Below are 13,472 nucleotides of genomic sequence, written 5' to 3'. Positions count from 1 at the left end.
TTCACTCAAAACTAGGGGTGAAATACCATCCAGTCCCACAGCTTTAGTGACATCCAGAGTACTCAGTATCTGAAATACACTCTCCTCCTGTACTTCTAGACCTCGAACCAGCCCTATCCCTCTAGCATTAAAACTGACTCCACTAGGATGAAATACTCCAATAAAGTATTCATTGAACAATTCCACTATGTCCTCTGCATCAGTCACTCTATTCCCATTTTTATCCTAGTGGATAAAAATGGGAATAGAGTATCTGGGAAAAAATGGAAATAAAAAATTCCCAAGGATTTTCTTTGGATCTTAGGGCCAATCTCCTCTCATATTCCAGTTTCGCTTTCCTTACCACACTAGTCACTTCTGGCCTGTGTCTTATATTCTTCATGCATCTTCTCTTCACCATAGCCTCTTTTTCGCATGCAATTCCTGTTTAATATTGTTTGTCATCCACTTTACTCCAAATTCTGTCCTCTTCTTCACTCGTGGTATACAACTTACCATTGCTGCTAACAAATATTCTTTCACAATTTCCCATGCACTAATGATATCCCGGCCTTCCAATTCCTCCCTCCATGAAACTTCCCGAAGTTGACGTCTAAGACTATTATAATCACCTGCATTATAATTCCACATAAGTTCCCGTCTCTTTGATACTCCTGCATATCTATTCATTTTCCAAGTCAAAACCAAATGGTCACTCTCTCCAACTGGTGGAAGAGATGTCATCTCAGTTATTATCAACTCTTCTGATGCTATAACCAAATCCAAAACTCTTGAACCTCTTGTTCCCTCTATTACATGTTGTCTAAGACATTTGTCCCTCAAGCATTCTAGAGATTCCATTCCCCTATTGCTACATGCATCTTCCTCTCTCCAATTTATACTACTGTAGTTAAAATCTCCCATAACAATCATTCTTCTTGCACTGGCCAAACTTAGCTGTCTAAATATCTCCTGGTACCCATCCTCTGTGCTCCTGGGTCTGTAGCAACACCCCACTAAATATCCTGTCTTTTCCACCTCTACCTCACACCATACACTCTCAAAATCATTTGTCTCACTTCCTTCCAAAGCCTCCACTCGTAGAGGACGTAGGTCATCACATCATAAGCAGTACCCCACCACCACGCTTTCCCCTCCTATCCTGACGAAAAATACTATACCCAGCGACTTCTATTCCTGTTGTTATATCCCCTTCTGTCAACCATGTCTCAGTGATCACAATAATTTTTGGCCAGGCTGATGCTATCTGCACCACCAATTCCTCTCCCTTATTCCGGATACTCCGGCATTAGTATAAAGCATATAAATGCCATTGTTTCTATACCCAGCATTATCTCTTCTAGACTCCACTGGGCTCAATGTTACCTGACATCGTCTCCCTTCTCCCAAGTATCCATTCCCACAAGAGGCCACCCCTGCTATCATCCTCCCTGGGACACACTGACTCGTTCAGAACAGCAATCTCTCCAGATGCCTACGTCCTTCCTCATTCAAATGTAAACGGTCTCTCGCATACAATTCCTCTCTTTCCTCAAACGCACTCCAAGCATCCACATATACCAGTCCTCTCTTGTCACACATTCTTGCTATTATGCCATTCAATATCACCGCTCTTCTGCTCAGCTCATCATTATCATACCTAGGCAACACACACACTATTTTTCCTCTCTCTCTCTTCTTCTGTACAGTCTCAAGCAAAAATCTCATATCTCTCGCTGCCCGATTTACATTACCACTCAAATCATTCGTTCCTACCATCACAATCATCTCATCCACCCTTTCACCTCTCTTAATTGCCATAGCCACCCTTTCTATTGTTCCTCCTGGCAAACACTCCTCACGCATCCTATCTTGAACACCACGGATCATTGAGTCGCCATACATTATACCTCTTACCATTCCCTCTCTCCTATTGTTTCCATTCTCTTCTCTTCTTTCATTCCTATAGGTCTCTCTCATTCCCTCTCCTCTACTGCTATTCTCTCTTCTAGCATTCCCATAACTCTCTCTCTCTCCTACTGTTTCCATTCTCTCCTCTTCTAGCACTCCCATAGATCTCTCTCATTCCCTCTCTCCTACTGTTTCCATTTTCTCCACTTCTAGCACTTCCATATCCCTCTCTCATTCTGTTTCTCCTACTGTTTCCATCCTCTTGTCTTCTAGCATTCCCATACCTCCTCTCTCATTCCATCTCTCCTACTGTTTCCATTCTCTCCTCTTCTAGCACTTCTATATCTCTCTCTCATTCTGTCTCTCCTACTGTTTCCATCCTCTTGTCTGCTAGCATTCCCATACCTCTCTCTCATTCCCTCTCTTCTACTGTTTCCATTCTCTCCTCTTCTAGCACCCCATGACTCTTACTAATACTCCCTAAATTCTCTCTCTTCCCTACTCTGATTCGCCTTGCATTTATCTCTTCCATTCTCCTAATCTTATCTTTCATACTTCTGCTCTCATTCACAAGACATTCCACCTCCTCTTTAAGCTCATCTATCTCCCTCTGCAGGTCAGTCACTCTTAATCTAAATTCACTCTCCCAAACAAAACCATCTCCTAAACTTTCACAGTCACTCACACCTTCCATACTATCAACTATTATTTTCTCATTCATATATATATATTTTTCATTCTCTCCTATCACACTACTTGTATTCCTACATTCATTCCCTGTTCCTGGAGCAACAAGGTCGGATATCAATATTTCTAATGCACTTATTTCCTCCAACTGCCTGCATTTTGCGCACATACGCTCTCCGCTCTCTTTCACAAGCCACATATCCAATTCCCGAGATGCATACATGCCACAAGTACTGCATGCCACAAAGTCCCTTATGATATTACTTATAATAGAGTTCTTAAATGGCAAAGGACTTGGCGATACGCCACTTGCGACTGCAGCTGAATCCACCATCATTCCTTACTGCCGAGTAGTGTAATCTTTAATAATTATTCAATTAATAAATTCCATTAAATAAATAAGAAAAAAGTACAAACAATTACAAGCAAAAAAAAAACATTTAAGTACACTAAATATAATTAAATAAAATGAAATATAATTAAATACAGTAATGAAAACTTAGCTTCGTTTTGTCTTCCACCGTTATGCATTCGATTCTGATGGTAACCAAAATATATTATATCGCGACATCAACTAACTTCCAAAAAACAACCACTGAAGTACACTCATATTCAGAGAAACAATTTAGAACTCAAAAACGTAGAAAAATGGGGAATCCGTTTTACATCTACTTTATATAGTCTCCTGACCTTGCCTCTGCCAGATAACTCCTGAGTAGAAACCAAGCAGCACTGATTTCCTTCCCATGCAATTCCTCATTTCATAATAGCACTGGGAGCCGCTACCTGAGTTTGCCTGCCTTATAGTTCCACATAACTCTTTCCCACAAAAGTCTAGATATGGCTGGCCATCACCCAAGTGTCACTTTCACCAACTGGAGGATGATGCGACACTTCATTTACAATAATATCTTCTGATGAGATAATCAAATCCAAGACCCTTGATCCATGTGCGGCCTCTGTTATATAATGCTTAACATAGTTATTCCTTAAAAACTTAAGACATTCATTCTCTTTGGTTCCTGATGCTGTCTCTTCATTCCAATCTACATTACCATAATTGAAATTACCCATAATGATCATTCTTTTCTTATTAGCCAGGCCAATTTGTCTAAACATTTCCTTCTCACTGCCTTCCACATTACCAGATCTATAACAATACCCTGCTAAACATTTCATCCTGTCCGCCTGCATTTCAAAACCACTGTCAATAGTTAGAATGCCATTACACCTATAAGTGAAGTTTTTTTTTTTTTAGTAATCCTATCTGTTTGGCTTTGCTAATTATCTTTAGTATCATATCTGAATTTCAATTCCCTATAAATCAAAATACTCAAATCTTTACATCTGTTAACTTTTTTCTAAAGTCTGTTCATTCAATATGCATCTAATATTATCTTCTTAATGAACTGAGCATCATTGCATTTGTCCATATTAAATTTAAACTTCCTCAGCCACTCCTCCAATATTTTAATTTTATCAGAACAAATGACCAATTAGCAACTTACAGAAAAGAGAAACTTTACTCTTAATATTTGAACATAAAATCATTTTGAATATTTTTGAATATAATAAACAACAACAAGAAGGATGCCACCCAACTCTGTGGTGCCTCTGTTCATAGCAACTTGGTCCTATGAAACTCTCCTTTGAACGATACTTCTTGTCTTCTATTAGTCATTCAAGATACCAAGTAATTTTATATAATCTTTTTTTTTAATCCTATTTCCCAAGTAAGCAAACAGACAACTAAGTCAAGTTTGTGCCTGCACATAGTTCAGGTCTGAGGCAACTCGTGTTGCCTCAGACTGGCACTACCATGAGTTGCCTCAGACTTGCATTACATGCAGGCACAAACTTGATTTACTTGTCTGTTTGCTTACTTGGGAAATAGGATTAAAAACCAAGTTTATATAAAATTACTTGGTATCTTGAATACATAATATACCCAAGTTGAAAAACTTTCTACTTCTATTAGTCAACCAATTTCTTACCTATATTCCTGAGTAATCAACCATAGCTATTTGGTACAATCTGATCACAAAGAATTTTGTTTACAAATTCTTGAAGGTCTATTAATGAACATTTGTCATATTGCAAAAACATCATCCATGAACGTGTACTATATCGAAGGATGAAAGTTGTATACAAGTGTTCAATTTATTTATGAATTTTTTTTTCTCCATACAAATCTTCCATAAATTCCACTTTCTCTTAATTTGGGAAAAATAGAAAAAGAGTGCGATAATATTTGGTGAGAAATTTTGCTTCATGACTCAAAGTATATTTCAAAAGGAATGTCAGCAGAAAAGCAAAACAAAAAGAAGATAACTATCTGTTACCTGTACATGTGACAAAGTTCAAAAATTCATTTATGAAACCCAAGGTATCTGTTACATGAAAACATTTATCTACAAAAGCAGACACTATTGTGGATAATTGCTTAGTAAGCTTATAGCTGGAACAGCCGATTTTTGAATTTGAATCCCAAATGGTAATATCTTCCAAGAGTGTAATCTGACTATTAATCTGATTTTGAGTATAACATCAAGAAGAATGTGATAGATGGGATAGTCCCTAATGCTCAGGGACTACCCCTTCTATTATATTATTACCTATTTCAACCAATTAACTGACTTATCTATTAATGACTGGTTTTTCAGATATTATGTCAATGCTTGCAAAAAACCAAATAATTTGAAGGTTAGATGTCATGTAACTTGGACTCTATTTTGAAAAACAGTCCATGTTTTAAAAGAATTTCTTTAAATGCAGAATTATTATTAGGAACACCACAACTCCATAGAGTTAAGACTCATCGCAGTAGATACCTGTTACACACAAAATCCATCAAACCATGCTTTAAACACATTCAATGTACCTGCATTCACCACACCATCAGGCAATACATTCCACACACCAACTACCCTCCATGCAAAGAAACTGTTCCTTATGCCCTTGCTCACCACACCTTCATTATAGAAGTTTTTAGGGATGTACCTTGTTCTACCCCACACTTCTCCCATTCTATGAAAAAAAAATTTTCCACATTAACCCGTAACAACCCCTTACCTATCATACTCCTGCTCTCTTTCTCCTATTCACATGGCATAGCAAATTGCATTCCCTCAATCTGCCTTCATATTCCACATCCAAAGACCAGTTACAACCTGTCAGTTTTCTTTGGACTCTTTCTAATATATCCTCATCACCATGAAAATCAGGGAATCAAATCTGTGCACAATAATCTATATAAGGTCTGATCAAGGTCTTGTACAATTGAACAAGATCAAGTCTTATACATACCTCAAGTCTTATACATACCTCATTTCTGCATGAGATATGGTTCATTTGAGTCCTCTGCATCATTCCCATAATCTGATGCAATGACTTCATAACTATGCAGTATTGCCTCTGAACTTCAGATCCTTGTCTATCCACCACTCCAAGGTCTCATGTGTCCTCAAACTCCTCCAAAATTTCCCCAACAAGTGTATACTTTGGTTCCCATTGTTGATTTACAAATTTCCGAACCTTACACTTTGCAACATCAAATTGACATTATCATACATTTTCCCGCTCATACAATCTATTCAAATTCTCCTGTAAGACCACAACATCTGATTGTGGTTCCTGCAGTTCCTTATCACACTCTCCACTTTTTGCGTCATCTGCAAACAGTCGTATATCTCCAGTTAAACACATCCAAATATCACTAATATACAAATTAAATAGCAACGGTCCCAAACCAGATGCCTAAAGCACAACAAGTGACATACCTTTTCCAGAATATCACACCCATAGACAGTGTGTCAATACCTATCTGAAAGTCAGTTGCCTATCCAACTTAATAACCCATCATTCAATCCCATCTGTTCCAGTATAGTTACCAACTTGTGGTGCAGCAATCTATCAAAGGAGTGGCAAAATCTAAGTACACCACTGTATATACATCTCCCATGTCCAATACATTCATTACCTTGTTAAAGCACAAATGTTGGTAAAACATGACCTCCCTTTAAGAAACCCATTCTGAGAAGCACAAAGAATACTGCTGTTACCAACCCTCTTTTATGTCCTGGCTCTTTCATCAACCACTTCAATACCTGAACTACAACTCCAGATATCTGGCCTATAATTTATAGCCTTATCACCACCTTTGAAGTGAAACACACAAAGACTTGCTAATTTCTAATTTTCTAATTGCTGCTTGTACTGCACTTTTGCTGTCCTTTATGAATCACCCTCCTGGACTGCTCTTTATACTCTGTGTGCAACCGATTATTACAATTATTCATCTTGTCATAACAGTAATCACCTTCTTGTCTCTAGTATTAGCACATTTCTTTGGGACTTCTGCTGCTGCAAGACTCTTGTTAAACAGTAGGCCAAGGATGAAGCTACTTCCTTAGAATTCAATTAAGCCACATGGTGATATGTTATCCTATTGCCTTAATGACATCTAGCCTACTTAACCCCTCATATAATACTACATAATACCTCTTGATCACTAACCCTAAATCTTTTCTCATTTCATTCTCTACATTTCAGCTTTTGAATTCACACTGAAGATGGAACACACTGATGAATTGCTTGCAGAATACCTCAACCATTTTCATCTGCATTAGTTACCACTCTAATTCGTTACAATCATTAGCATTATCTTGCCATAATCATTCTTCTGTCTATTTGCCACAAAACAAAAAACTCCTTATAGTTTTCTTGGTCTGATTTGCTAATTTTTGCTCATACTGCACTTTTACTGTCCTTGCCAACGAGTCATTCTCCTGGCCTGCTCTTCATACTTATACTCTTTTTGCAAACATTATTCATCTTGTGCCATTCCAAAGTGTCTTCTTCCACATTTTCTGCATGATCTCCTCATTCAGCCTTTTGACCTTCGGAATACATTCACCCATTGATGTTGTTAAATATCTCTTGATCAGTTCCCAAGCAGCATTTATCTTCTTTCCACTTAACTCTGCATTCCATGCTATAGCTCCAAACCATCTCCTAAGCTTCTCATATTCACCAACCATGCAGTTTCACATACACTATCTACCAATAATTGTCCAAACACCACTGTTATTTGCTAGTATAGGTTGGTCGATTGGTAGAGCCTCTGCTACTAATAGCTCACACAAAAAGTTAAGCAAGTTTGAGCATGGTTAGTAGTTGGAAAGGAATCAATCGTTCGATGCTGTTGGCACACTGCTCCCTCGATGAGTCTTTGGTCTCTGTGGAGGTGTTACACAATAATAATAATAATAATAATTTGAAGTTATGGAACATTCCAGGTTTGTTAATAGCATAAAAATCGGCATACAGATAGTAGGAAGCAGTATTTCATCATAGCAGTTGAATACAGGTGGTATGGTAACACGACATGAACTCAGTAACTTTGAGAAAGGTGCCATCATGGGCTGTCACACTGGTAGCATGTCCATATGTATCACTGCCTCTCAACTGGCGCATCCAAAATAAATAGTTGGTGATGTGATCAACAAATGAAGTTCTGGCATCACCAATGCAGGAAAACTCAGGGCAGCTGCCAAAATTGACTGACAGGGACATGAGAGTGTTAAAACGGGTGGCACACAAAAACCAGCTACAATCGACATGAACTATCTGTGATGAGTTCCGTGCCAGTAACATCATGGTGAGCACTAATACTGTATGAAAAGAACTCTATTTACTGGGTTTCCATGGAAAAGCAGCGGCACATAAGCTGAACATCATAACAATGAACAAGGCAGCTCATCTGGCTTAGTGCAAAGAGTGTGTGAGCTGGACAATTGACTAGTGGAAAACAGTACTCTAGAGTGATGAATTAAGGTTCACCTGTTCCCAGTCCGATAGCAGGGTATTGGTATGGAGGCAGCTTGGTGAACGCTTGTTACCACAATGTGTTGTATCTACAGTAAAGTTTGGTAGTGGAGGAATAATGGTGTGGCATACATTCAGCTGGTTTGGAGTGGGACGACTGGTTTTTCTGTGATTCCATGAAGGCAGCTCAGTACCTTGATATTCTGGATAATCACGTCCTGCCTACACTGTGGAGATTTTATGGAACGGACCCATGTTACTATCAAGAAGACAATGCCCCCATGCCACAAAGTTGCATCTGTTATGGAATGGTATGAAAAAAGGGTGTTAAATGACTGCCCTGACCTGCGCAGGGTCCTGACCTCAATCCCTATCAAACTGGATCAGCGAATGAGGTCCAGAGCAGCATGTCCTTGATATGTCGTCGAACTCAGTGCTGCTTTGATGGAGAAATGGAAATAAATTCCACCTGATGTCTGCTGCAAATTGGTGGAAAGCCTCCCTTAAAAGGTGCAGGAGGTGATCAAAGCCAAACGTGGACATATCTGATATTAGGGTTCGTCTGCTGGGACAAATCAATTGTACATTGCTAAAGTTTCCAGACAATTATTGGTAGATAGTGTATATCCTTTTCTGATAGAAGTCTTCATATGACTGGCCACCACTTAGATGATTAGCTTATGGTTACTCTCACTAACTGGGAGGGAAATGTAATATCCCACTCACAATCACATCCTCCAATGAAATAATTAGATCTAAGACTCTTGATCTTCATGTGCCATAATATACTTAGTTTAATCCTTTATCCAAGTGTAAGCACACAAAGTTTACACCTGAAATATCTTCAGGACTGAAGCAACTCGTGGTAAAGGTGGACGAAGCTCTCATCACTCCTTGTCTTAGTATCTCTCATAATGCAAAGCACATCTCCTTGCAGACATGTATAATGCTATGCATTAAGGAAAGGCAACTACCCAGTCCGGTTTCGACCTTTATTGAGGTCTTGTCAGTGGGAGTCAGACCCAGAGGTGGTGATACTAAGTTGAGAGCAATGGAGAAGTCATATTTACCTATACGAGTTGCCAAAAGGCGTCTCACCTCTTTATTAAATTACTCTGGATTTAGAGAAAGATATTGGAAGCTTTTTTTTTTTAAATAGCATCATACATGTCTGCAAGGAGACGTGCTTTGCATTATGCGAGATTCTAAGACAAGGAGTGATGAGAGCTTGGTCCACCTTTACCATGAGTTGCCACAGTCCTAAAGATACTTCAGGTACAAACTTTGTGTGCTTACACTTCGATAAAGGATTAAACTAAATATATTATAGTCTAACCGAGTGGCATAAAACTTCCAACATCTTTCTCTAAATCCAGAGTAATTTAATAATAAGGTGAGACACCTTTTAGCAACTCATATAGGCAAATATGACTTCTCCATTGATCCCACCTTAGTATCACCTCTGGTTCTGGCTCCCAGTGACGAGGCCTTAATAAAGAGATCGAAACCGGTCTGGGTAGTGGCCCTTCCCTTAATGCATAGCATTATATTATACATGTCTGCAAGGAGATGTAATTTGCATTATGGGAGATACTAAGACAAGGAGTGATGAGAGCTTGGTCCACCTTTACCATGAGTTGCCTCAGTCCTCAAGATACTTCAGGAGCAAACTTTGTGTGCTTACACTTGGATAAAGGATTAAACTAAATATATTATAGTCTAACCAAGTGGAAAAAACTTCCAACATCTTCATGTGCCGTCAGTTACATACTGCTTAAGATAGTCGTCTCTCATACCAAAGCCATTCAAATGCAATCCGTTACTTTTGTAAAAATCCATTCTTCCCTCAAATACATGCCAATTATTTATCAGATCTAATAATCTAAGCTACTACTTACTGTTATTTTCCATAAATGTTTGAGGATCATATGAAAAGCCAGAATCATCAAGGGGGTTTCCACAACTTGAGTGTTCTCCTGGTTGCTGAAGATTAATTATTGACTTTATTCCAAAACTGAAAAACAAATAACATCCAAATAACTTAAACATGTATATCCTTTTCTACCAAAAGAACAACAGATTGTCTGTCAAATTAACACCTGTGTCATTTAATAAAAGTAAATGAGAAAGTTCAAATAATTTATGTGATATACTCCAAATTAAGGCATCAGTTAAAGAATATTATCTATGAACAGAGTTTGAAAAATTTTGTGCTGACTCACCAGTCAGGCAAATATCTCATTTGCCAGATATTATCCCGATATACTCTACCACAGTTGCCAAATAAATTATAAGTTGTTGTTAATGCTATGCTAATTATAACCCTGTATAACTACCAGTGGTGAAATAAATGTTAGCAGATATGTATAAGTGAATATGTATTCTTATAAGTCTGAAATAAAAATTCATACAATGATAGAAGACCATTTATTATTATTAATATTATTAATATCTGACTTCCATGCAGTAGGAGGCTCATCATGAGAGGTACACACTATGTCACACATGCTCATCCAACCGTGTCTTAAACTGATTTAATGAATCAACATTCACAACACTCACCAACCACTCTCCATGCAAAAAACCTACTCCTCACTCCTCTGCTCACACCCTCATGTAGTTTCCAGTGATGGCTTCTTGTTCTACCCCTCTCCCATTCTATGAAAAATTTTTTCCATGTCAACCTGATAAACCCTGACCAGCTTATATATCTCAATTATATCCCCCGTTCCTCCTATTTGCAAGACTCTGCAATTTACATTCTCTCAATTTGTCTTCATACTTAAAATTCCAAAGACCACTGACCATCTTTGTGAATCTTCTCTGGACCCTTTCCGATATATCCTCACCACCATGAAAACCAGGCAACAAAATCTGTGCACAATAATCTATATGAGGCCTGATCAATGCCTTATACCAGGGTTTCTCAAACTTTTTCTATGACGGAACACTTCACAAATCCTGAAATGTTCACGGAACACTTGGTTATTTTGTAATGTATTAATTAATAATTAATACAATACATTAACTATCAATTAATTAATAATTGATAATTATTGATGATTTATAATTAATTAAACATCAATTAAACCATCATTAAATTAATTTGTGCTGATTTTCATTGACATATCCCATTCTGATCACCAAAAAATTTTAATATTATTATAAGTACTTAATGAGTGCATGCAGACTTATTCTCCTGTGTGCTGGATTTGTAGGTTAGGTAAATATAAATAAAATAAATGAATAAATCTAAGCGTTAAAAAAAAACAATCATTTATTGTGAAATATTAATTAGTAAAAACAAAACACATAAAAATAGTAAAACGTATATTGCAAATTAAGTTTTCTTAATGACTCCGATGTTTTTGGGTCTTTGAATTACAAATTATTTTGATATCAGGCACAATATTAGAAAGCTGAATTCTCATATTTGGTGTAGCGTCGAGTCTGTTCCTGGGCTTTGATTTGGTTGCAGCATAATATGAAAATCCTGCCTCGCATAAATATGTCGTTGTAAAAGGAAGTAAAACAAGAATAGCTAGTTTTGACATGCTGGGGTACTCTTCTGTTAAATTTGTCCAGAAATCATTTATTGGCAGTTCCTTGTATTTTTGTTTTAAATCAGAGTCACTAATTAAGTCAATTAGATTCTCATAGTCACTTGCGCTGAAGCCTACTGGCTTAGCTGTCACTGTAAATGAATTCAGAACCCAGGAATTGTCCTCACTAGATTTTGGAAAATATTGCAAAAGGGTTGATTGCAAGTCATGCAAGTGTTCTAAAATTAAGTTAGATACTTCTTCATTCACTTTTGAATTTATTTCAGTCAAAAATTCATGCAAGGTGGGAAAACAATCAAAATTATTCTGTTCAACTGTAGAAATCCAGAATTGCAACTTCCTATCAAAAGATGCAATTTTATCTCTTGTTTTAAAAATTGTAATATTCTTTCCTTGTAATGATAAGTTAATTTCATTGCACTTTGTAAAAATATCTGCCAGATACGCAAGACTCATCAACCATGAAGAATTTCTTAATTCAATAAAATTTTGTCCTAAATTATGTGACATCAAGAAGACCATTAACTCACTACGAAGTTCAAAAAGCCTCAATAATGCTTTTCCTCTGGATAGCCATCTAATCACTTCAGTATCTAATAAAAGTGCGTTATGTGCACTACCCATTTCATCGCACAAAATTTTAAATAATCTGGATTGAAGTGGTCGAGATTTTACATAGTTGATCATTTTTACGGCTTCATCCAAAATAGTTTTTAAATATGTAGGAATTCTTTTTGTTACTAGTGCTTGTCTATGTAAAACACAATGACTTTTGGTGGCTCTTGTGGCTATTTGCAGTATACGTGTTACAACTCCCTTCATCTTTCCGACCATTGCTTGAGCACCATCTGTACAAATATCAATACACTTCTCCCAACCGATTTCCTGTTTTGTAATATAATTATTAATACAGTTGAATATATCTTCTCCGGTAGTTTTTTCTTGTAGATATTCGCACATGAGTAAATCTTCTTCAATACTTTTATCAAGTATGTAACGAACAAACACTAGTAATACAGCGAGTCCTGCAACATCTGTAGATTCATCCATTTGCAATGAATATTCACTGCAAAGTCTAAGTCGATGAATTAGCTCTTTTTCTATGTCAGCAGAAAGATCTTTGATGCGGCGTGAAACAGTATCATTTGATAATTGTACTGCATCTATTTTTTTAGCAACTTGCTCGTTTAACATGCATGATACAATGTCTTTCACACAAGGCTTAATTAGCGTCTCACCAATTGTATGAGCTTCACCATGAAGTGCAATGCAGTAACTCACGCGAAAAGACGCCTCTGTTGCATTTTCAGTTGTAGCAATTGTAGCCATTTGAAGTTTAGATTTTTCAAGCGAGTCACGTCGTCTCTTAAAAAAATATATATCTTTTCCTTTGTAATCAGCGTGTTTTGTTTCGAAGTGCCTACGAAGTTTAGCTGGAGCCAAAGAACTGTTTACTAGTATTTTATTACATAAAACACACATTGCATCAGGAGCATGTGTATTGCC

General features: G+C 37.2%; 1 protein-coding gene across 3 annotated transcripts in view; it reads right to left on the bottom strand.

Moving 5' to 3' along the window:
* LOC150106221 (protein tyrosine phosphatase domain-containing protein 1-like) overlaps window positions 1–13,472 on the bottom strand; it is a 719,641-nt gene that overhangs the window by 434,253 nt on the left and 271,916 nt on the right. For all 3 annotated transcript variants that reach the window (XM_090392247.1, XM_090392246.1, XM_090392248.1), the window contains exon 5: window positions 10,302–10,417. In XM_090392247.1, coding sequence (XP_090248373.1) covers window positions 10,302–10,417 — 116 coding nt within the window. The remainder of the gene's footprint in view (window positions 1–10,301; window positions 10,418–13,472) is intronic.

This window comes from Typopeltis vanoorti, chromosome 5 (assembly GCF_054136105.1).
Source record: "Typopeltis vanoorti isolate ZY-2024b chromosome 5, IOZ_Tvanoo_1.0, whole genome shotgun sequence".
In the NCBI taxonomy this organism is placed as follows: domain Eukaryota; kingdom Metazoa; phylum Arthropoda; class Arachnida; order Uropygi; family Thelyphonidae; genus Typopeltis; species Typopeltis vanoorti.
The sequence above is the reverse complement of the archived record's forward strand: the minus strand, read 5'-3'. Positions and strand labels throughout refer to the sequence as shown.